The 26,954-nt window shown below is 34.2% G+C and overlaps 1 protein-coding gene and 1 non-coding gene across 2 annotated transcripts; one reads left to right on the top strand and one right to left on the bottom strand.

Annotated features, from left to right (window-relative positions):
* LOC145666872 (uncharacterized) lies at nt 1-26,954 on the bottom strand. The gene is made up of 4 exons (XM_081734456.1): nt 26,868-26,954; nt 13,190-13,294; nt 12,217-12,447; nt 1-205 (listed from the first exon to the last, which is right to left on the bottom strand). The coding sequence occupies exons 2-4, from the start codon at nt 13,263-13,265 to the stop codon at nt 168-170; spliced, it is 345 nt and encodes a 114-aa protein (XP_081590582.1). The 5' UTR covers nt 13,266-13,294; nt 26,868-26,954; the 3' UTR covers nt 1-167.
* Nucleotides 22,182-22,253, top strand: TRNAR-CCG (transfer RNA arginine (anticodon CCG)). Its single transcript has one exon. It is a non-coding gene; the product is annotated as a tRNA-Arg (tRNA).

Raw genomic sequence — 26,954 nt, 5'->3', positions numbered from 1 at the left:
ACATCATAATCATTACATAGTATTATAGCGTAAATCATTGAATCAAATTACGAAGTTTTACTTTCCAATACATTTTCAAAATTGTATTCATCATGGAATAATGTTGCAGCTTGTGACTTTCAGAAGATTTGTGTTACTCGTAAATTGACTGTGCTTCTTCCTGAAATCTATCTAGTTCGTGGAACAGTCTGTACAGGTTGATTACCTGAAAAGGAAAGAATAAAATTTAAATTCAGTGAGATTTCATTTTGTTATAATATCACTATATGCATGGCACTGGCTTCAAAACAATAAATTCGCCTATCATGATATAGCAAAAAAAAAATGTCATAATAATATGACAAAACGGTACGTAATTTAGACCTAGATGATACAGTACAATTCGAAGAATATAAGAAGTGAATTCAGAAGGAGAAGGAATACAAACTTTGAACATACAACGATAATGTATAATTGTATGTACTTTTTAAGTATTGTTAATATTTACGGGCAAAAGTGCTATTTTAAAGGCACAAGCAATTAAGAAGAAAAATATGAAGAAATATTTAAATATTTGTATCATATTGAGATTTTTTAAAATTTCGTTGTTATGACAACTTATCAGTAGCGGCTCCATACCATAATCTGAGGTAGTTCTGGACAGTTTTTTTTTTTTGTATATTAAATTTCCCGTTTACAGCAATTAATTATAAAATGTACACGAACCAGCATAATGTTTCAGCACTCTAATCGTTATAAATGACAATTATAATTGAAATTAACAAATATATAATATATATGCAACTTTACTGTATCGCAAGAAAAACACTGTTGTTTTGATTATTGGTTGTCAGTGGCGTATTTAGGATTTTATTTCGGGAGGAGCTATACACAGCATATGAATAAGAACTTAATTTTTCCTTTGGGATGCCTACAAGTTATAGTTAATTTCGGGTGATCTTGAGCCCGATATCTCCCCCTAAATACGCCACTGTTGTGTGTAACAAATTTTAAAAATACATATCCATACCGTAAGAAATATACTGTTTTCAGATACCATAACAATTTCGGATTCACGTGATGTCTACAGGCAGAAATTTTATTAATACTACTGAATTATAGATATTTTATCGTTTGTAAATGAAGTCTATCTGACGTGACTTCTGCTGTACAAAATGTCGTATTACTCTTTCATTCAAGTTCAGCGTGATGGATATGAAATCACGCTCGATTGATAAGTCAGCCAAAGCATTGATTCTTTCCTGACATATTGTGCTTCCCAAACATGTTTTAACTACAGTATTTTAAAATTAGAGAAGTAACGTTCTGCTTCAGCTATTGTCGTTGGGATAGTTAGAAGAATTTCCAAAAGGTTTATGGTTTCCTTAAAATTGTCACACAAATTGTGTTTTGTTCAGAAAATTTGCACAAACTCGAACATGGAATACCATTATTTTTAAAGCGCGCAACAATTACACTGAACTCCGTTATCAAAAACAAGAGAAGGGCGCCTCATGTACATCACGTCGTGTGTCTTCGGCTTCTTCGGAAGGATTCGTGAGTTCTGAGCTGCTGGAAGTGCAACTCTAGTAAATCCTATCTAACAAACAAGGTAAACGTAATACAGTGCGGCTGGTGAAGATCTTGGTGTCAATGTTAAAGCACAGGGCAATCCGTGCACAGCTCTTGCAATATTATTAAGCTTCAGAAGGTGTTTCCAGTAATTCTACGCTATGTAGCATATCCAGCAGTACAATTTCAGGACACTATTAGACCAAATATCATCATTACATGTTATTACCTTGATTAAATTAAACACAATTCAACTTAATTGAAAATACATTTATTCCATTAAAATAGCTGGTAGTTCTGCAGCTCTTTAGCTCTTATAGACAAGCCGCCCCTGCAACTTATTGATTTGTTTGGTGTCGATGTTACGGTAACTAAGAAGGATGAAAAGAACGAAGAACCATCTTGTATAGACTGAATGTATAACATTTTAATGTGACAAACACGATATAAAAGGTATGTTGAAAGTGAATATATATTCAAAAGTGCATAACTGTATTGTTTAATTCATGATAATCTCGTGCACTGTATAAATCTTCAATATATACATTTCGAATCAGGAAATGTAAAGCAACAGAAGATATATAAAAATAACGTTACATATTTATATAGTGCCGGAACCATGGAACTTCGAGATTAGTCAGAAGTATTAGTAAACTATCTCACTCAGCATCACGGATTATCTATTACTACTTAATAAAAGAAAAATATACCGAAGACCTAAAATGGATACCAATACAGGAGTTGAAAATGTTGATATTCCAACAATTGAGACTTCAACGGATGTAATTAATCTTTTACGACAGCTAGGACAGCACATGAATTTCATGGCACAACAGATGGATTCCAAGTTGGATACCAAATTGGAACGAGTGGCACAACAAATAGGACAGCAGATGAATTCCAAATTGGATTCTAAATTCGAACAAGTAACACAAAACTTGGATTTCAGATTGGAACAAGTGACACAACAAATAGTACAGCAGATGGATTCCAGATTGGAACAAGTAACGCAGCAGATAAATACTAAATTGGAAATAACTGACAATAGGATGGAACAAATTACTCATAGATTTGCAGTGGTGAAAAGTACTGTTGATGTAGTCGAAACGTAAATCAACGAAAATACAAACCAAATTTGAAGACTGCAAGAAGAGATTCAGACCATCAAAGAGAAAATCAATACAGCCCAGTGTAATCCTGTCCTCAATGTTATGTATGAAGAACATAGGAGAAATGTGTCAAGATCCTGTGAAGAAGACAACAACTCATCAGAAGTCTACTCCGAAAGGGAAGATACCATCTCAAATATTGAGGAAAACTGTGAACTAATTGGAATAGATAATACTTACTTCCTCAAAATCTTACCGCATATTTTGTTACCACCTTGTTCGGTATGGTACAAAGCAATAAGAGGTAGTCTGCGTAATTATTCTGATTTTAAAAATGCGTTGTTAGCAAATTTCGAGAACGATTTTATGTTAGCAGACCGGGATGCCCAAATTAGAAACCGACATTTTGATCCTAAAGTGAACAAGAGCCTTACAGATTTTGTAATCTCTGCGTATAATGACTTGAAGCTGATCAATCCATATCAGCAGGAATCACGTATTATCGTATCAATAAGAATATTATTACCGTTTAGGCTACAACAAGTATTAATCTCTTCGCAATGTATTAATTTTAATCACTTAATAATGATAGTTCAAAATTATGAAAGTCAGACTAGATTGCAAAGTAATAATAACAGAAATCAAGCTAACTATATTCCTGTTCGAAATAACAATGTTACAGAAGATTGTAATCATAATACGAGAGGTAATGTTAGATTTTCTCGTAATGGCAATACGACCGAACCTAATTTTAGAAGAAACAGAAAAATAATCATATAGCTTTTAGGAATAATGTAAACAACCGCTCTAATTACTCACGTACTGCCAGATTCCGTAGTAATTACATAGGTGGCAAAAAATTTCGAAATAGAAACCAAAGAATTTGTGGAGTAAATAACATGCAGGACTGTACTCAAGATTGTCCTATTCAATGTAATCTAATCGAATATTTTGGTAATGTAACTTGAGCTAAAGTTATGGCGTCCGTCAAAAACATTCAATTAATTCTTGTTTTGTTTCACTTTGAATATTGTTAAGATTTCATTTGTAATTCGTACTTCGTTTGAATTCTATACAGTTATATTAATTTGTTAGAATTGGATGTATTTTGTTAAGAAAATCCATACCTCGGTTTGAGGAATGCATGAAAATTAAGCATAATTTCAATCTATACAAACCTATTTAGAATCTATTACGGTTATGATTTCATTGTGATTTTCACTTCGTTCACATTCTATGCAACTACATCTATGTATCGATACAAATATTGTCTATCAAGTTTATGTTAAATATGCCCGAATAAATTAAACATGTTCGTTGTATTTTATCTCGCACCAACTTTATTGTTAACGAGTATAAATGACATTGAACTATGGAATCTATTTAGGACCTAAAAATAACCAACAAACTTACAACATTTTGAATGTCTTTCTCATCAATCATTTTATATAGAATTAAAATAAAAATTGATTATTGAATGAATATAAGAATGATTTTGAGATAAAATTAAAATAATATATTATTTTATGAATTGTAATTTATATATATATGAAGGCTATTCAGAAAGTAAGGTAACTATTAAATTTTTAACGGTCCAGGATTCTTTCTTTAATTGTGATCAATTAAAAAAAGTTCCATAGTTCGGGAGCCATATATACAACGATAATGTATAATTTGTATGTATTTTTAAAGTATTGTTAATATTTACGGGCAAAAGTGCTATTTTAAAGGCACAAGCAATTAAGAAGAAAAAGAAGAAAAATATAAATAAATAAATAAATATTAAATATAATGTTGAATATAATATAATATTAAGTGAAAGTGTTAAATATTTCTATCGTATTGAGATTTTTCTTAATTTCGTTTATATGACAACTTGTTGATTTGTTTAGTGTCGTTGTTACGGTAACTAAGAAGGATAAAAAGAACGAAGAACCATCTTGTATAGACTGAATGTATAACATTTTAATGTGACAAACACAATATACAAGGTATGTTGAAAGTGAATATATATTCGAAAGTGCATAACTGTGTTGTTTAATTCACGATAATCTCGTGTACTGAATAAATCTTCAATACATACATTTCGAATCAGGGAATGTAATGTAACAGAAGATATATAGAAATAACGTTACAAACATGTAAAACCAAACTGATTTTCTCAGTGAATATACACTACCGTCCAAAAATTTGGAAGTAATCATATTTTCATATGTCAGAAATTTACTCTAAACAATATTTTTTTTAAAAAAAAATAGATATATGTTGATTCCTTCTAGCGCAAAGAAGTAAAATCAAAAACACGAAGCTCCCTTGCATATTTGTTGGAAATATTAAATATTATCTTGTTTCAGCTGCTCACGTGTTTCATTATCATTGCCTACTAGAAGTCACAGTTATTTATCTTGTCAAAAATCGATGCTTTTGCAAATTGTCTTACATATATTAGATATCATCAGTAGCATTGAAACTTTCGTGGGCAAAAGTAGCTACAGCAAACCCATGTAGCAAACGTTTGTAGTTCTATATGCCTTAAGTACTTCTACTAGTGCACTAAAATATAAAATATTGTTCATTTGTAATAGTAAAGCAAAGGAGGTTTTCTGTTGAAGAAAGATCTTGTGTCTGTACTCTGTGTGAGAAAATGTATAGTAAATGGAAAATTCTGAACAAGCTTTACATATGATTACTGTTTTTTTTTTTTTTTTTTTTTGAAAGCGAACAACTCGTATAAATGAAAAGACTAACATCAAATTAAAGGGCCCAAATCCACCACAACGAAGGAGGAGTAATTTATTAGATCGTTATCTAAAAATAACTTATGTTTAACTGCTCAACAAATCACCGCTACTTTAAATGAAATACCAAAAATCAAGTATTCATTGCCACAATTGAAAAATTTTTAATGTCCGTTGGTCTAGGAGAATGTAGCCGCTAAGAAACCACAATTATCAGCTAAATATGAGAAAAATAGATTATGGTAGGATTAAAAAAGATAGACTGACGTGAGATGGTTAAAATACACAAAAAATAACTGTAAACCAATGGAAGCAATTTCTTTGCCAAAAACATTTAAATTTCAGTTATTTGGTTCTAACAGAAAGATGTTTGTGCGCCATTAAGCAAACAAGAGGGCATCTGGAATGTGTCTTGTCTCAAGTATTGAGTACAAAGAAGGTTGCATAATGCACTGCGGATGTTTTGGAGGCAATAAGCCTGGAAATCTAGTAAAAATAGGCAGTATATTATGAAAAGAATAAAATTTATTCGAGACCATGCTAAACCTTCTGAGCAAAATATTATTGACCCTAGTTTTATGTATCAACAAGACAATGACCCAAAGAATGCTTCTAAACTGTGTAGAGATTTGCTCAAACAAAAACAGAACGAAGAATTAAATCATGAAATGGTCATCACAATCATCTGACTTACCTTCAATCGAATTTGTGAGGAATCAAGAAGACTGAGGAGTGAAAAGTTGGTTTATAATTAGTGTCAAATAGTTGGGGGACTACTTGGATAGAGCTTTTTTTTTCAACAAATTAATCAGGAAAAAGTCAAGAATTGATGAAAAAGTCATTTAAAATTAAGATAACTATTTTGATGAGGCCAGAGTTTAATATCTGTGCTTTAAAACCCATTTTCGACATTACTAACTTTCTTTAAACATCATTTTATCAAGTGAAATAAGGCTTTATTTCTTTTAATAATTTTTATGTTAATGTTTTTGTATTTTCGTTTCCAAACTTTTTGAATGTAGTGTAAATTGTTTTTAGAAAATAACCGCTTACCTAGATAATCTTTCCTTGGGATATAATAATAGAGTATACACCTAAAACACATGAATTTATTGTTTGCAACAGTGGCTAACGGTGGTGTTTCTGGCCATAAACAGGTCATGAATAGCAACACGCCCTAGCCATTAACAAGCACTAATATTAGCATGTATTAATAACATAAACAACACCGTGTCCATTGGTTTTTCGGGTTTCTTCAGTTTCCTCAAACATTATCACTCCACCATTCTTTCCGGATTCCACCTTAAACTGTAAGCCAACGTCTCAGATTTCCTCGGAGTTGAAAAGGAGCTAAACTTGGATATACAAAAGGAACGTAATTATCCATCTGCTTTAGTCTTAATGGCATAATCGAATGACGTTAAAGTAACGATTTTATTTAATTTTTACATGTACTCGGTAAATGCTTCAGCTGATCGATTTCCAGTAATATCTAAATCATAAGAAACTTTTTCACCTTGTCTCCCTTTGTCATGTAGTGTTTGTTCAGAGTTGCAATTCACTCACTAGACCAGTTATTTCATTAAATAATATTGTAATAGAGAGATAACTGAAAATTTCATACTCTATTTCGTCAAACAATATTTCTGCTACAGAGCGGTTTAAATCATTCTGAAATCTGAATTCAATTGCAAATTCCAGTAAAAGTACTTGCATTCGACAAATAGTTGGCAACTTTTTAATCATATTTCTCAATCAAATTCAGATTCCGTGGCGAGATTTCCAATTCATTTTTAAAAATTCCGCTATGAGTAGTTGGTTGGACCGAGTTTTGGTGTCCAATAATTTAGTATCCTCTATTACTGATATTCATTTGCAATAATTAGTTCCGTTTAGTGACCATGCCGCAGTGATTTGGATAAGTTAGCGCTATGTGTTTCTACAACGTATGGAATTACAGCTTGGAAACTGAATTACTTACTTACTCAATTACTTACTGACGCCGACACGAAAAGTTTATTTAGAACTAAATGGACGTACTGGCTCCGACAACGTCACTACTACCCGACACTGAATGATTGGTGGGTCAAATATGCGAAGCCTAAAAGAAGAAGTTTTTTTTTCAAATGGCAAGGAGCTGAAAAGAAACGAGAACAGCTTGAAACCCTAGCGATCTACAGAGCGCTTCATGAACTTTGGATCCTGCCCAGCTCCCCGCAAAATATGATTGTAATTCACAAAACGAAGGCATGAATAAAACAACTTCATGCTAATACTGTACGCAAATATGCTCATACCCTGTCAGACGGAGGCTGCCCGATGAACACATTACATTTTTTCACTATATAGCACAACATAAACGTCGTGTTGGGAAGGTGATTGACACACTGAATCATAATAATACCAAACTTACGGCCCTCCCTGACATTCAAAGTCTTTTTGACCATTATAAAACATTATATGCTGCCACTACGGACCCTCCCAACGGGTATCAAGATTATTTAAATATGTTCGTCCGAAAATTATCGGCGTCTGATAATCAGACCTTAACTGCATCACTAACGGAAGTGGAAATACTTCACACGCTTAAGCAATGTAATCCTACATCCTGTCCCGGGAGTGACGGTTTGCCGTATGCACTCTGTCAACAGTATTGGCACATCATAGGTGTGGACATGGTATAATTATATAATGAACTCTATGCCACTCCGCACTTCCATCAAAATGATGGTCATGTTATCTTTATTCCTAAATCTTCTGATGCCAACACTGTCACACAATATCGGCCAATCACCTTGCTCAACACAGATCTCAAATTGTTTAATAAAGTTCTAGTGCGACGCCTCAAATCAATATTTCAAGACAAAATTAGTCAATTTCAGGCTGCTCTCAATCAACATAAGAATATTCATTATGCGCTGACCAAGATTCGAGATGATGTAGGTTATTTTACGCTTGCTAGAAAACCGGCTTGCCTGATATCACTTGATTTTCAAAATGCATTTGATCGATTTTCTCATGCCTTTCAGTTTTTTGTTCTACGAGCGTATAATTTTCCAGAGGTTTCCTTAACTTTCTCACTCACATTTATAGCACAGCCACGGTTAAGCTTCAAATAACTGGCTTCTCTACTGCTCCGATTCCATTACAGAAAGGTGTGCGACAGGGTTGCCCCCTCTCCTTGTTTCTGTTTGGCCTCACACTAGAACCTTTATTATATAAGTTAGCTGCGTATATATAACCTGGTCTGAATGACCTCCAAAATATATCAGTTACTGCCTTTGCAGACGATGTTAACTTTAGCTGTACCACTCTACAACAATTTAACTATATTATTGACCAATTACAACAATTTAGTGCTCTTAGTGGCGAACTGCTTAATTTACAAAAAAAAAAAAAAAAACGAAAGTGTTGCCCTTTCATTCTTGGACAACGGAAGGCATACCCCTACCATTTGCCAACATTGAACTGGTTACTAAAGTGAAAATCCTGGACATTACATTTTCTAATTCGGACATTTTTCATTATGAACATATTTGGGATTCTCTCATCCAAAAATTACGTATGCTCACTCTAAATCACAAATTGCGAAACTTAAACCTAATCCAACGTATTTAGTATATCAATAGTTATTTATGTGCTAAATTATGGTGCTCCGCTCATATATATGCCATTACTAATTTTTATGTTGGTAAAATAAATTCCATTATTGTTTTTTCTTTTTGTGGGCAGGACATCATTTTCGTGTCAAGAGTGACACTGTTACCTTACTCCTTAAACGTGGGGCTTGAACCTAATATCAGTGAGGGCTAAATGTACTGCATTCTTTCTAGCTAATAATTATATACAATTTCAAGTGGATGACCAAATCACCCACCAATCGATTTCTTGTTGGATCTCTTCCCTCCCTGCACCTAATCCTCCTAATATTATGTCATTCAAACAGGCGCCGGTGTATATTTAACACTGCATGCAAGGTTGGTACTATGTTCCTTTATCTGATCCTACTAACTACTCCCATATGCGCTTTCTGTCCACACACTTTCACGCCCCTTTTTGCAATAACATAGTTTCGTGTATCCAACTGAAATTTCTTGCAAAAGATTGGTCCAGAATTTGGTACAATATTCATAACACCACGTTGACATCGGCGGTCGTGAGTGTCTGATATATGATAGTAAATGAGCTCGTACCTACTAAAGTTAAGTTAAAACGTATGGGTGTACTCCCTACGGATATGTGTTAACACTATAATCAGGAAGACACGCTCGAATACAGACTGACGTTGTGTGTTCACTCTTCTTCTATCTGGGCTAAATTACAACGCCTGTTAAGTGTGATTTACCGAGAACTTGCACATATGTTTGATGATACTTATGCTTTGTTCCCAGATTATACAGTAAGCTTTTTCCAATCACGAAAGATAGTAGCGCCACATAGTTAGTTGGTCAAACGATTTTTTTTATCTCATCGACACATATCCGTATGGAAATGAATATGCCTATGTGATATTTCTTAAAACTGCTTGTAAACAATTTTCTGTAAATGTAGCTCACAAATATTTTGCAAATCATTTACATATACTGTGTACTGTCCTAAGTTGTTTTAGCTTCACGTAACTCTTCTGCAAATAGCAAATAAAAAGAGTGGTAGAGCGTTTACCTCTGGTGCTTGGGGTCCCTGGTTCGATCCCAGCTCGTGCCAAGTGCACTTTGTGGTGGACAAACACCGTGTGCGTGGGTTTCCTCGGGGTTCTCCCGTTTCTTTACATTTTCTTCATTCCACCATTTCATTCATTTCTCATCATCACCGTCCTTTAGCCTAGTCTAGCCGGCATAATCGTGGGACGTAAAACTCAAAGATTTCATTTCATTACAGTAGTTAAATGTATCTGCTCTTGTTCATAGACTTGTTATCTTCATATTTTCGAAATGTCCATTTCTGCTTTGCAAGAGTAAACCTCTGACACTAATTAAACGTTCAATTTTCCTCGTCTTTTTACATCTTAATTGTGTATAATTATGCCTTAGCGATGTTGCTGAATCACTTAAGTGTCGATCCTTATGTAATTGAATGCCTTTAATGCAGTAATTGAGCTGCATCACCGGTTATTTATATTAATGAATTGAGGCACTCCATACTGTTTTGCCAGAAGCTCTGAAATAAACATAGGTAATATTACAATTTATTCCTTAATGTATACTCAACTAACCACTTCGTAGATTTACGGTAACTAATTTGGATAGTGTAAGATTTTGTTTTGGTTGAGTCTAATAGTTGCTCTTTGGTTGTTAGTTTAGAAAAAGCATAAATATTAAACAAAATATTTTCTTTCATTTCTAATTATTCTACAAGTATTTGTGAGAGCTCTCATTAGTAAGTCAGTAAGATTTTAAATACAAATATATTCTTATAATGCCAATTAGAAAGAAATCTTACCCCTTTACTTACCAATTTTAAATCTCCCGCTGAAGGCAATGACACCGGATTCTTGCAAGACTTCACAGTCACTGCGTACATGTACTTAAAATGCTGTAACCTCATTGTTTGTTAATATACTTTCTAACGAAACAAATAAATAAATGTTAAAAGCCATAGCATTATAATTAACAACTTAATATGTGGTATGACCTCCTTTAAAGCTCACAGGGCAGCACCTATACGGTTTCGCATGGAAGCAATGAGACCTTGATACCTATATGTGGCTGGAAATGTGGCGCTCACATACGTACATACACACAGTTACTTAATCCCTGTAAATTCCTAAGAGAGAGAGGACGATGAGCTGGGATCTAACATTCAACGGTATCCTAAAAGTGTTTAGCTGGGTTATGATTGGCCTTGTGACAAGAACCGTTGTTCTGCTAAAAGATGACACTATCAGCTGGAAACATGGTCAACATGAACAGGTGTACATGATCAGCAATAACCTGCCGATAGCTGGGAGCCGTCATGGTGAAGGTTCCCACAAATCATAATGGAGCCATCACTTGCCCATCATCATCCTATTGTGCATGTCTCGAGTAGTTGTTCCTCTGGAAGATGGATTGTGATCCAGCCATTGGTGTGATGAAGGTAGTATTGTGCTTTTTCGATCCATGCAACGTTGTGCAATTGTTGTGTGGACCAATGACGATGGACACGCGTCCATTCTAGTCGTAACTGACGATATAGTGTGGTTAAAACACGTGTGGGACGGGGACAATGGAGGCTCATATTTAACAGTGTACAGTGAGCTGTGTGCTCAGACACATTTATGTTTTGTCTACTGTTAAAATCTACTGTTAATTGGGCCACAGTTTTCAGCAACCTCGACAGTCTACGACATCCGACATCTTTAATGAGGTATCCCACTTCTTGTAATTTGGTACTGGTTTCACTGTCCTCTTCTATCTTTCTACCTAGGTCAGACATTAACCACAACAGCTAGCAAACACCCACCAAGTCGTGCTGTTTCTGAGAAGCTCGTTCTCAGTCGTTTGGACCTTATAATCTGCTTCTATCAGACTCTAATATGTATCTATATCGTCTGTCTCTTCACTTTATGCACAATCACTACGGTGCCTGATAGAGTGAGATCTCTGTCACCGCCTGACAAGCAGTTCTGGTATGTTCAGTTATTCATACGCCAGATTAACGACTTCGTTCAAAAAGTGGTTATAATGATTTGGCTGGTGAGTGTGTACTGCAATATTACTTGAAATTTAAGAATATGAGGATAGTTAAATACTTGAAGAGCAAAGGCTTAAACTATAACCTGTAAAAAGATTTATCAACGCATGTAACACAAATAATCAATACCCATTACGTATACAAACCATTGCTTTCATTACTTCCATCGCTCGGTGGATTGTTATTATTTGGAGGCGTTTGGGTTGGTCTAGTAGTAGGATTGGTGGCAGGCCTAGCAGTTGTGGTACTTGTGGTTTCGTTTCGGCAATTTCGCCCCGCGAGTTGCTGGCAATTGGAAAGTCCATTGTAGATACATTGGCATCGAAGACATCTATGAGGATAGTGAATTTCCCCTTGCCTACATTGGCTAGTGTTTACTGTAAAGATACAAAATTTAAAAATCATGATTAACTCCTTGTAGTACGTTAAGTTTTTGTTGGTGTGTTTGATACATCTGTTTCCAAGAAATATGGATTAAATCCAGTGACAACAAGTCTTGGTCTTGCACTAAATTCTTGCATGCAAGATCAAGACCAAAACTGCAAAAACAAGACTCTTGTATTAATCACTACTGGACCCAGTGAATGTAGTTTAGCCCCTTTTTGCGTTCCATACATCAACTCAATACGTATTTTATAAGTGCCTAACTTTAATTACCAAGTTAAAACATAAAAATGTATTTAGTTTGAAAGGAGCTAAGTGCAAAATGTAATATTTTTCGATATTAACAATAAATAAGTAAAAACTATATGTATACACCGTACGATCATACAGCAAATGTCATCCTTAAGCTTTGCTATGAACTACAAGGAAACATATTGCCACATACACTCTGGTAGATACTGATTTCCACTTTAAGCAGTTGATTCCCATTGGCACATAGATCTATAATCCAACCAAAAATTCGCACTTGACTCCTTTAAAACTGAATATACAGGACATTCATATAGTAAGTAAATTGTCTCGTTGATAAAACACTTTCTATTCATACTACTACAGTGTTAGTGTGCTAGTTACGTGATAAAACGAGTAAATTAATTACCTATATAATACATTCAAATACATTACTTTTAAATACATTACATGTTTTATTAAATTCACAAATTAAATCATACTTACGTAGGAAATAGGCGTGAGTTATAATCAATGCTGTTATCAAAACAAACAGTTGAAAATATACCTTTGCGGCTGCCATTTGCCTGATTTACAGACGACACAAACGACCTGAAAGTTAAAAAAGAAAAAAAATCACTTGAAAAGTTTTACGTAAGGAAATCTTTCTTTGTTCAATTTCGAACTCTACCCGCTAAACGTGAAAACATATCGATTGAGTTGGATTTTTGCGTTTTGTGTCACGTTCAGTAGCGAGGCTATGTGAGACGTGGACCTGGAGCTTAACGTGGGATTCGAACCACATGAGCTTTCGCTGGGAATCGAAGGCGGTTCTCTCACGCCAAAGACGCGTACGCTAAACACATAGCCACGAAGGAGCTCAAAACATATCGAACTAGGATTCATGCAAAAGAAGAGTTAGTTCCGTCTAACTAGTAGAAGAACTAATTTCGATTTCGAGGGGAATTGACTGTGAGAAGACTTTACGAATATTCCAAAAGCTCATTATTCTAATAACGAATATTTCGAGAATTTATTATTTGAGTAAAAATATTTCAAGAATTCATTATTCGAATTTGATAGAAGACATTAATATGATATACGAGGGCGGTTCAAAAGTTTCCACTTTAACGTGTGTCCACTAAAAATCTGCATTGAGTTGACTTAATAGAAGCAGGTGAGGAACATAGTATATTGGAAAACCAAAGTAATCAGCTGGTAGCGTTCACAGTCGTACTAAACGTGAAATTGATCAGTAAATTGAAAATGTCTCAAAATGACATCAAAAGAAGTACAGTTGAGAAAAATGGTGTATAAATTTTATGAAAAGAACATCAACCGCGTCAAATTATTTATTATGCGATATTTTATAGACTCGAAAGTGCCTAAAACAACTATCTGCAACAGTCTTCAAAGTTTTGAAGACAATATGTCAGCTTGAGGAGAAAAGCAGTCAAATTAAACCAGCAACGTTTCGATGCGTTAAAAGAGTAATTTGAGAACAGTACTACAATTTCCGTACGACTGGCGGCCAAGAAGCTTGGTGTATTCAAAAGTTACTGTATATACACAAGGTGATTCAAGGGAAAACAAATCTTTTTTTTTTTTTTTTTTTTAAAGGAAAGGCAATTTCAAAACGTACAGAACAGCATGTGGCGGCTGCAAAAATTAAATGTGGCTCTCTTTACAAGAAATTCTCCAATTGAATGATGAGCCTTTTGTTACTCTTAGCTAGGGTCTACTAGAAAACATGTTAACGTTGTTTTTTATTCCAGTAACGCTACCCCAACACTAAGTGATAAAAAAAGAAAAAATGCCAAACGAAAGCGAAGTTTGAAGCAAAGGTATTGGTTTGGGTTGCTATTGGTCCAGAAGGGATATTCAGTGCACTGATTAAGAAATCTGGTTTTACTCTCAATTCCCGCACATACTTAAAGAACTGTATTAAGGCTAGATTTATTCCGTATATAAAAAGGCACCATTTGATTTACAATTATATATTTTGGTCGGATTTTGCGACTTCACATAATGCAAATATCGTTGTTGAACATTTGCGGCACCAAAACATCAACTTCATGGAGAAAGAAGACCTTGCAAACGTCCATGAAGTCAGGTCGTTAGAAGACATTTCGGCTTTATTAAAACAAAGAGTCTACGCTTACAACTCGAGAGCACATAGCACAAAGCAACTCATCACACGATAAGAAAGATTTAAACTTAGATTGTATTCACAGCAACTGATTATTAAGTCTGCATAATATGTTGTACGTTTGCTTACATTTTAGGTATTTTGTTCCTGGTTTTCATTTTTGTAACATTTTTGTTTATTATTATTATTATTATTATTATTATTATTATTATTATTATTATTATTATTATTATTATTATTATTATACGGTGCCAATATTTAGTGGACACAACTTAGAAAAAGCTTTTAGTTTTAACTTTCGTTTTAGGTTAGTAGGCAACAAACGTAACTTTCTCTGGTTAACACTGAGAAACTGAGTAAGTTAGTGGTAGAGCAACCAGTAGAAGCGAATATTTTTTTTTCTTTTTTAGTCCGAGATTTTACCACCTCAACCTTGACTGACCAACCAGTAGATGCAATCCTTAAGCCTTAAAGGAAATTTACGCAATGTTAGATGAAAATCGAATTTCTTTTGCTTTACAAGGGCACCTTCAAACATCTTAATGTTGACGTGAAAAGTCTTACTAGCATGGACGTGTTTCATGAAACTCGGATATAATATTTCTCCATCGTGTCCGTGAGTTTTCTCGGGTACTCCCGTTTCCTCCTACAATCTCATTCACTTGCCTAAATCATCGTCTCCCTTAGCCTACAAGAGCATAAATGTGGAACGTTAAACTGAAAGATTTCATTTCAAATATTTCTTTTTAAGAGAAAGTTATAATTAAACATTTTTGTTTGAGTGTGGGTTGAAACCATCTCTTGGCTCTGATTACGGCTTATTAATTGCCACTGAAGATTTTCGGTATTAAGGATTGAGTTCTAGAAAATTTTTAGCGAGATCAAATAGGCTATATAGTGTAGCTAATTAAGAACATAGGAAAAGAATAAAAGAAAGTGTTTATAACAAAATTTATGGAAAAGAAGACACTTGAGAAAGAAAAAATGGATTTTGGAGTAGAGATGATACTTTGCATGATTTTGCTTTACTATGAGTAATCGGTAAAATGTTCCTGGGAGGGGAGAAAAAAAGGAATACCTCTTTTTTCTTAGGGTATTCTTAAATCCCTGAGACTTTAAATAGGTAGAATATTCTTTTGAGTATGCATTTTTCTTCTTTCTTTCTTTATATAATTAATGATCTTAGTTCTGAAAGCTCATTTTGCTAACTTATCAATACTTTGAAATTTTATTTACTACCTACATTCTATGAAGGCTACAATTCGTCACAAGATAAATGGTGCTATTCAGCCGATTCGCTAGAACCGGTTGTTAAAATATTTCGACTTCGCAGAACTGTTTGTTATACCAAATCATAAACGCACACACACAGGTAGACTGCTGGAAGGGAGAGCTTATTGGATACAAATTTTTTCACAGCAAAAACCATTGACCTATTTAAATAGGCTTGCCATAATTTATTATTGACTAACCGGGACACTAAAAGAGAAGGATTAAAATATACCACAATATTTATTATATTGCTACATATTTCTATTACATTATTGGATACGTCTATATAATATTGCTCCAATTAAAGCTAATTCCAAAAAGCTTGCCAGCAATTTAGGCAAATTCAAGCAAGCTTGCAGTATATAACATATAGGAACCACAATCTATTATTAACTTATTATTTCTTCACGTTACATTTACACGCCACAGTTCGTATAATTTTAACTATAGAAATATGTCAACACGATCAATTTACTTTAAATCAGACACGCCACTTATATCTATATTACCTTTTATTATTCTTTCACAACTTCATTAATAATAATCTTTTTTCGGTCGTCATAGCAACCATTAAACAACTATTTGCTATTACGATAACTAAGAGTACAATTTTATACATTTAAAACCAACATAGATTTTCCAGCTGCTACGATTAACTCTTATTTCTTTATATTTTAGAATCAACAACATATTATCTATTTTTCTTCTTCTTCTACTCAACAGATTGTGTACTTTTACGCACCGTTGCCAAAGAGTTGCCAAAGATTTATTCAAAGAAATGTTCTCAATCCTCTGATGAAAGTGGGAACTCACTTTTAAGAAAGAAAAAAAAACGAATACTCTCTATAGGGTTTGAACACATAAACTTCTGATTGATAGGCTAGTGACCCAAACCGCTCGACCAGTTCGTATGTCTTCACTGGGCCTCTTTTGACTTTTATGTAAAGTGGTTTCATGCTCCACACTTTTATTATTATTATTATTATTATTATTATTATTATTATTATTATTATTATTATTATTATTATTATTATTATTATTATTATTATTATTATTATTATTGATACGACTATAAGTTTGTGGTGAATATTTGGACGTTACAACTCTTGCAATGCATAAAAGTCTTTTTCGTATAAATTATATTCAATTTTATGTCCCAATAACTTATATACAACAGTTTAATCTGTGAAATGATTGGGGTTGGAGTGATCGTAACTGTTTTCATAGTTAGGAGCCTGGATATGGAAACCCGCTTTACGTGGGGATTTACTTCTGTGAAATTTGGTACAAACCGGGTCTTACGGTTGTACGTTTCTCCAACAAACCCTAAAAACGAACTCAAAGTGCTTGTAAACTATATTAGAAGGACATATGTTCCTATCTGGTTCGACATAAATAGATATCAGTCATTGAAATATGGACCTAAACATATTTTGAAGGTAGTACAAACAATTAGACATTTGTCAAACAACATTAAAAGAATTATCGATCCTGTGGTTAAAAAAACGCGATCTTCTGTCATCCAAAGGCCATATTGGTAGCTATGACAGAGAGAGACAACACATACGAGGGTTGGGTTACGGGAGAGTGATAGAGGCAAGAAATCAAGATCCGAAGTTGAAATCTGTTAGAACTTTTGAGGCAACTTCAATAAATGTTGATGCCACGGACTACATTCATCTGATAGATTGGAGAAAATGTAAGCAGTCGACTTCTCCAGTACTCGAAAACTTGACAACATTTTATTACTTATGCATGACAAATCTGCTCATGAGTTTGACGTCTTAAATGTTCCATGTCACACCCAGGGAGCTAAAAGATGTGTCAAACTTGTCACAGGATCTGCAGGAAAAGTGTACGGACAAGAAAACCGAGATGGCTACATTAGAGCAAATTTGTTCTCAAGACTCACAATGCCAATATTTGATTAAAAATCTGAATTTAAGACAACGTACTTGATTAAATCAGTATAATTTAGCACACCCTACTTGGTAGAGAGTTTAGTAGAATGCGAGGAGAATTCGAATTACAGCCACCTCCTCGTGATTAGTTCTTGACCATTTCATGAAAAAAAGAAGAAAACGTTGACTAATGGGCGAAGAGCTGCAAAATCATTATGAAAATAAATGTATAAAATCGCTCACATTAACGAATTATTAACAAGCATGCCCTCACACAACTAAAACAAAGTTCTTAGACGCTAAAGAAATGAACAAAAAGTAATCTGTATATTCCTTGCGCAATGGTAAGTTTTGGTGGTTTGTCACTTAAAAAAAAAAAAAAAAAAAAAAAAAAAACTTTTAGACCATATGCTCGAACTGAAGATCCGAAGTGTGATTATTTTCGTTATTTTTCCATTGATTAGCACGCAAATACGCAACTTTTGAGCTCTTTTAGAATTCGATACTCGAAAATTTGGTTTCTCGCTCCACTCTATTACACATATCTAAATAAAAATGGCAAAAATGAATAACTTAATTCTCTTTTGATACTATGTCCGATATTAATGGAAACTTCATGTCCTAACGGAAAGCGGCATTAATCAACTTTCATAGTGTTCACAATCCCAGAGAAAAATCTCAGTTCTTGAAGAATATTATTACAAACGTGTTCATAACTTTATCAGTTTGCAAATTTTAGCACCATCGACACACTGCATATACAGTTCTTGAATCAGCTTTTCATTTAGCAACATCAGGTGGCGTACAATGATATTATTATTAACTTATTATTATTATTATTATTATTTTTTATTATTTTATTATTATTGCGATTAATATGTTATCTAAGAGGATAACGAAAAATACTTAAAGTAAAACTTGCATATTTTCGATCGCAGAATCCGAATCTGCATTAGATAAAGTAGAGGGTTTCTATTTGAAATTTGTGGAAGATGAAGGCAACTTCTTTTAAAATTATTGGACACTTATTTAAATTGCAATTGTATTTCTCGAGGTATTTAGTTTATCATCAGCTTTAGGTGACGTACGATAATGTTAATCCTTTTGCAATTACAGCACCATCTAGTGGGATAACGAAAAACTACTTCAAATAAAATTTGCGTATTTTCAGTCGCAGAATTCGAAACTGCAATAAAAAAAAGTAGATTTCAATTTAAAATTTTCAAATTGGCTACCGGCTACCCAGTAAGATAACGAAAAAGTGATTTAAGTAAAACTTGTGTATTCTCTAGAATCAGCATCTGCAATACAAATAGGAAATTTTCATATAAAACTTTCAAGTTGGCCCCTGAGGCCCTATGATGGGACTCCTGAGGGCACCTACTATTCACAAAACTTTAGAGGCCGCTGATATGGGTACATTGTTGGGTAGATTGTTGGGTAGATTTGTCACATTTTTGTCATTTTGGAAATATTTCAAGTCGCAGTTAGGGGACGTACTACGATATTCATTTTTTGATTACGCCACTGCTAATATGGTAACGAAAAAGTACTTCAAGTAAAAGTTGCTTATTTTCCATTGCAGAATCATAATCTGCATTAAAAATGGAGTTTCCATTGGGAAATATCAAGTTGGGCACTGGGGTCCTATAATGGGACTCTTGGGGGCACTTGTTGTTCACAGAACTTTATAGTCTCCTGACATGTGCACATTTTTGCGTAACTAGATTTGTCACATTTTTTGCCATTTCCGAAATATTTTAGGTCGCAGAGTTAAGGAACATACGTGTGATATTATTATTATTATTATTATTATTATTATTATTATTATTATTATTATTATTATTATTATTATTATTGCAATTACAGCGCCATCTAATAGAATTTTAAAAAAGTGCTTCAAGCAAAAGGTACTTATTTTCGATTGCAGAATCAGAATCTGCAATAAAAATAGGGAGTATCTATTTAAAATTTACAAGTTGGGCACTATGGCCCTATGATGGGACCTCTGGAGCACTTGTTGTTCACAGAAATTTATATTTCCCTGACATGTGTACATTCTTGTCTAGCTAGATTTGTCACAATTTTTGTCATTTCGGAAATATTTCAGGTCGCAAAGTTCGGTGAGACAGCCTATATATACAGGGTGTTTCAAATCAACACCGACAACGTTTGGGAGGTGATTCCTGATACCAAGATAAGACAAAAAGTATAGACCAACTTGGGTGCACAAATGCTTCCTTTCAGAGTTATAGGCTGCCAGAAACATGAAAAAATTAATTTTAAGGGTCCATAGCTCCGAAACTATGGGACCTACCGAAGCCGGGTCAAGACTTCACTTAGGAACTAGTATGTGCACTATCCAAATATCCAAGTTTCAGAATCCTGTGGTAGGCCTACTTCTGCAATAATTTTTATAAAGGTAATTGGTGAGTACTTCAAATCAAATGCCCATAGTCAAACTCCCTTTAAAAAAATTGTTGCGTGAGTATCTTAGGATTCTGAAACATATATTTTTGGATAGTGAGCATATGAGTTCCTGAGCGAAGTCTTAACCCGACTACGGTAGATCCCATAGCTTTGAAGCTATGGACCTTTCAAGTTAATTTATTTCATGCTTTCGGTAGTCTATAACTCCGAAAGAAAGCATTTGTGCACCCAGGTTGGTTTATCCTACTTTTTGTCATAACTTGGTGCCAGGAATCACCTGCCAAACGTTGTCGGTGTTATTTTGAAACACCCTTTATATGTCACAAGGCAAATAACATAAGTCTGTAAAACATTACTGCAGCTTAGTAGTACAGTGTATGACTGTAAGTTGGGCACGTGCTCACCTTGATTTTGAAGCTTTATGAATGCTAGCACGCAATTGAGACTCATCATATTATAATGTTAGTACGTCCGTGTATCTGCTACTCCACGCGATAATTCTTGGACAAAAGCTATTTTTTGAATTCTGTTTGTTGCAATATACAACTGGTGCAATTATCTCGGTGAGTCCATTAATGGAGTTAATCCTTTAATATCTTCATGGGAACAATGGCTTTAACTGTGGGTATTCATTTACTAATTATTTTCTACTATTGAATCAATGTTACATGACAGCCAATATCTTACAGCAGTTGACACCTACCGGACGAAATTGATATAGTCCATGATTCTTTTTCACTGTTTACTAGAGTTTATTGTTCCTTAACTAGCTCTTCAAGCCTGTTCGATGTACGGACCTTCACAGTGCTTCTACAGGTGGTTCGATGTACACGTATAGGTCCCGTGTGTAGTGAAGAAATGATGCATATTCTGCAATCTATTGTTTTCCCACATACGAAAACGCGTCACTCAAGAGTAGACTGCAATGTGCTGCCATCTATTGGTTTGCCAAACAGTATCACACAAATTGAACTTCTATAACAAGAACACAAGAGAGGAGTACTTTGTAAACGCAACAGGTAAGTTTTTATTTTTATTATTATTGATGTTTTTATAGTATAGATGTCATTATTTATACATCTTTGTGTAGTGTAAAGTTTCGTTTACAAGTCATGAAAATTTCATTGTAATTGATTGAATGTTTTTTTTTTTTTTTTTAAGATACTGTATGTTTAATTTTGTTATATGCGAAAATTGCTGTTTGGGTGATTTAATAAATTACGACCTGTATCAGCAACTTACAGGTATTTAACTCCTGGCTCGAAGAGTTAGATCACTTCCTCAAGTGGGACATTTCATGTGGAGTTAAAGGCATCATAGTTCTGCGTGTTTCAGTAGGTATAACCTAATGTTGATTGTTGTGACAACAATTATAATACAACTTAAGTATTATAATTTCTTTTAGTTAAAAAATATACATAGCTTATACAAAACATGAAACGTTACCTTACCAAAAATTTCAAAATAATTCAAGTGCAAACGAAGTTTTCTTCCGTTTGGGAATGGGTGCTGAGAATAGAAGGTGATCCGAAATTGAAAACTTGCTCCCTCCTTTCCAAACATATTTGTTTCTTTGGGATGATTGAAAAATATATTTACCATACCAAAGGTGGGCTTTTGTAATTACTTACAATAAAACTATCTTACGTTAGTATATTTTGCTAAATGAATGATATATCTTTCAAAATTTTATATCGTATTGCACGGAGCTCTTACTCACATGTGTGCTTCTATAACAAATGAGGGGGGCGCGGTGGCTCAGTGGTAGAGCGTTCACCTCCGGTGCGTGGGGTCCCTGGTTCGATCCCAGCTCGCGCCGTGTGGACTTTGTGGTGGACAGACACCGTGCTCGTGGGTTTTCTCGGGGTTCTCCCGTTTCCTCCCACTTTCTTCATTCCACCATTTCACTCTTTTCTCATTATCATCGTCTCCTTTAGCCTAACCGGCATAACCGTGGGACGTTAAACTTAAAGATTTCATTTCATTTCATTTTATAACAAATGAAAAGTGGTTGCGCAGGGCTAGATTAACACATCTGGAGGCCCGGGGCTGGAAAAAATGTGGCCCCTGCTGACTTCGCCTAAGACATTTCTGTGAAAGTACACTGGAACGTTGAGGGACTATGTTTCATATTTTTGGTATATTTTATCTTATGGTGATGACTGTATCTTATATGATTCTTTTTAGACAGCCACCTGAGGTTTTGATCAGAGTGAAGGCCCGGGGCAACAACCCCCCTAAGCCCCTCTCTTAATCCGGCCCTGGGTTTGTGTAATAGTGTTATGCAACGATGGCTTTGTATATAAAAGATACATTCTACTACCTGACGGAATTTCTGCAACGAATTGCTGATGTCTTAATGCCATCAACTTGGATGTGTTCATCCTTACATAGCGGAAATTCGGTTATCATACTGATCTGTGTCGCTTGGGAGGAGATGCGCACATTGAGTGATGAGACCATGAAATTAAATTTTGAGATTCTTTTTCCAGATATATTTCTCATTACGATTCAGTACAAAAGTATAATTGTGAAAATATAAACCGCATTGGTATTTTTTTAAAATATAACTAGCAGCGTCCAGTGTTTCTTCCAGACTTGTTTTTTGGGGGGCACTGCCCCCTCCCCCCGGAGCTCTGAGAGTGCCCCCCCTGAGCAGACAAAAATAATACGTTTATAATATAATAAATAGAATAGTATCAGCAGTGTCCCCCCCAGAATAATAAGTGTGCCCCCCGGTATATTATTTCTGAAAGAACCACTGGCAGCATCATTTCAGCCTTCAAAAGGGAAATAAATACACCCTCCTCATGAGTTCGAGATATGAACACATTTTAATCAATTAAATTCTAAATAAAAATAAGGAAAGTCTCCTCTTCCAAGCAAAACTTGAAACGACGGTACTGTCTACAGCTAATAGTACGTTTATATCACCAAAAGGTTTATATAATGGATTATAGGTAAATCGAGGTCCTGTACCACAGTTCATGCAATTGAAACATACTTATCTTCTACTATTTCGAAGAATTAGTGATCCGTAACTAGTTGCTTAGTGTGTTACAGTTCAAAATTCACAAGAGTTAAGAGTGGTGTCGGGACCCAGTGGATTCCATTGTGAATCCGTCTTTAATTCAGTGTAATCGTTTCATTATACAAAACAAAATAATCATGGTAGACTACCAAGAAATGAAAATTGGAACGTGTGTTAATGCTTTTCGTTTAGTTTCTGTATATATGCAGGTGAGGTAATATTTCATGTGGCAAGGATGTTTTATTTGCAGATTTCTTTGAATCATTTTATTTGCACATTTCTCCTGGATATATTTTAATGTAATGATTGTTTACTTAGTTTAAAAGTAGTATGTGCGTTACTAGTAGGAGTGTGTACATCAGTGTTAGGAGAAATCAAACAACCGTATGCTATTTAATGTCACAGCCACAAAATAAAAGTGCTGTGCACCGGACGCCAGAATATGAATTCGATGTATTTTGTTACACAGAATCCAAATTTCTGTGTAACCGATCGACCTTGTCAATTTTTTGCTATGGACGAAAAGCTTGAAGGATTTTGGGTAGAGAGGATACTCGTAACACAACTATGCAAAAAAGAAGAAGAAGAAGAAGTTTTGTGCAGCGGACCCCAAGATATGGTTCGATGTATTTTGTTTCACAGAATTCAAATTTGGAAATCCCAGGAGAATCGACCGTGTCAATCTTTTGTTATGGGCGAAAACGTTGAGCGATTTTGGATAGGGAGGACACACGTTTTCCAACCATAAAAGCAAAATTGACACGCTCGTAGTCAATCGTCCTAAGATTTCGAAATTTGGATTCTTTGTAACAAAATACATCGAATCTATATTCTGGGGTCCGGTACAAAGATATTTTATTTATTTATTTATTTATTTATTTATTTGCTTGTTTGTTTGGCTGTGTAATGTACTGTATATTTTGCATAAGAAGTGCATAAATAAATGAATAATTTATCCAAGCAGAATGAGAACTATCAGAATGGCAACGAACGATATACTTCCTAGCTCCATAAGTATTCGTTTCTCGTGATTTCCAATAAATAAATAAATAAATAAATAAATAAAAACAGTATGAGAATTTACCCTACAGCATGTTATTCTGTTCAGCTCAACAGTCTTATCTTTCTACAATATTATAGTTAAACAAAAATTAAAGTTTAAGAGTTCATTATAATTTGGAGGCATATCTCATTAACCATCCTGTAAGCTGTTGTCTTGCTAATGTCATTAGGAAAAGGTTGATGACGGTATACTTCAGTATCAGGTTCATCCTAATATGTTATTTACAGCATCAATTTTTAGATTTACTAAAAGGAAAAAAAAAAGTTTTATCTCGATTTTCTCGAATACTACATATGAAGATTAACACATGCCCGTATGATTTTGTCTCGCTCAATGATATCTCTCGATTGCTAGATGTCTCATTTTTGGACATTTATTCCCATTAAACGGTAATAATATTGTAGAATTGTTGACAGCAATGTGTCACTTGCATGAAACCAATGCAGAGGCATAATATCAATTCATTTTCACATAGTGGACATCGTGTAGAGAGGAGTTTCACAACTGTATTAATGTATTGTGTTCTATTAATACTTGTATGTTGCTTCATAACACAAATTATCGTTGTGTACTATGTATTAGAACATCTATCTGGTTTATTGACACAATAAGAAGTCAGAATGTCTGATACCCGACGAATATTAATTGAAGCGCAAATGAATATCTGTGTAGTTAAAATGAAACGCCAGTTACTAATTTATTGTATAATACCACACTCTTCTTTAATTCACCAACTTGTCTCTTCAATCAAGTATATTACTTTCTAGTTTAACTTGACTTTTTTTTGCATACATACGAATTTCCCTCTCTTTACTAGTGGCTAGCTTGTGTTCCTTTAGTGCACAAGGTTCCGACTTCGATTCCCGACCGAAAAGCATCGAACGCATCACAGAAATTCAGATCCCACTACAAACTGTAGCTCTTGTCCTGCATAGTGTCGCTGCTGACAAACGAGGTAAACACAAATCAACCAACCAAGTGGCAAGAAACTGCTAATCTCTTCTTTCCTATACTGACTTAATTGGCTTATAAATTATTCTAAGTAAAGTATCTGCTTTCAAGCATAATATTCAAACAAGACAAGTCTTGACTATGCATTTTATACTAAGCTATTCTTCAGTTGATGTGTTTGAAAAAGTAGTTATGCTAAAGTCTAACATTTTTTTAAAGGTTAAACCTCCCACGACTATGGATTAAGTCTATCGAAGACGTTGATGATGATAACGAATGAAATGGTGAAAAGAAGAAAGTAGGAAAAATGGGAGAATTGCGAGAAAATCCCATAGACGGTGTTTGAGCGCCGGAAAGCGCACTTGGCGCTAGCTGCGATGGAACTAGCCGAGAATCAGAAGTAAGCGCAGTTCCACTGAGCTGCCGCGACCTCTATAACACGTTGTATAGTAGAGAGTAGTACAATTTGTTATAATTGATTTAACAAGTAAGTGACTATAAATGTCGCAGAAGAGATTTATCACTGTCTGTTAAATATATATATATATATATATATATATATATATATATATATAAAGAAAAGACAAAAGCAAAATACCCGGTAGTTGAATAGTTCATTTTCAGCAGAGGCTACAAGGGCACATTGTACTCCTTTTTTTATTAAGAGAAATTGTGCCCCTCAACTCCATTATTAATATCATGTTAATTTATTATTTTCAACATTGTTTCTTCTCAGTCATAAAATACAGCTATTATTTACTTATTCATGCGTAAACCCACAGAAGAGTTTCAACACATATGTGATAATGTTTAATTTAGACTTCGCCCTCTGCAAATGCATTCTATTTTCTATTATTTCGCTTTAAATAACGCTTTGATTCAATGATTTATGAGTTCATCAAATTTGGTTTAATAGTTCCAAACAAGTATATTATCATCACATTGTTATTTACTTGCAACGATTTGTTCCTCCTTTTCCGAATTTTCCTTTCTCTATCTGCACGTTTGCATCTGTATTCTCCATCTGGGAGTTATTTTCTTCAGATATCTTCATTGTTCTGAAGTGAATTAGGTGTAGAACATAATATCATCAATATTATTAATATTTAGTGACTTCTCTACATTCTGAATGTATTTTAAGAATTATGTATTACGTTGTATTAAGATATTACTTTCTTAAAAAATCAAGGTTTTGAAAATGTTCTCCCTCCAAAAAAATCACCATTTTGTGGAGATTTTATACGAATATCTTTGTAGAATCTTTCCCTTCCCCTTTTAGGAACCTTCTAAATAAACACTACCCATGTGTAAGCACTATTATCATTGTCCAAAAACTACTATCATTAGATTGTTAAAGCGCCAACTAAACTATAGAAACATAAACTTACCTTAAAAAGGATAAGGCAAAGCGGAAACTAAGTTAGTTTCCTTTCTTTCTAACGTATAAATGCAAATAATTGACGTTTATTCAGGTG

The sequence above is a fragment of the Thermobia domestica genome, chromosome 1, assembly GCF_964235325.1.
Source record: "Thermobia domestica chromosome 1, izTheDome1.hap1.1, whole genome shotgun sequence".
Taxonomy (NCBI): domain Eukaryota; kingdom Metazoa; phylum Arthropoda; class Insecta; order Zygentoma; family Lepismatidae; genus Thermobia; species Thermobia domestica.
This window is presented reverse-complemented; position numbering and strand designations above follow the sequence as displayed.

Bases quoted from the DNA above. Each gene is read 5' to 3' on its own strand.
- LOC145666872 (XM_081734456.1), bottom strand. From the start codon at position 13,265: ATGGCAGCCGCAAAGGTATATTTTCAACTGTTTGTTTTGATAACAGCA. The intron at 12,448-13,189 runs GTAAGTATGATT...GTATCTTTACAG, and splicing joins AACTCACGCCTATTTCCTAC to TAAACACTAGCCAATGTAGG. The intron at 206-12,216 runs GTTTGTATACGT...TTTCCTTTTCAG, and splicing joins TGGAAGTAATGAAAGCAATG to GTAATCAACCTGTACAGACT.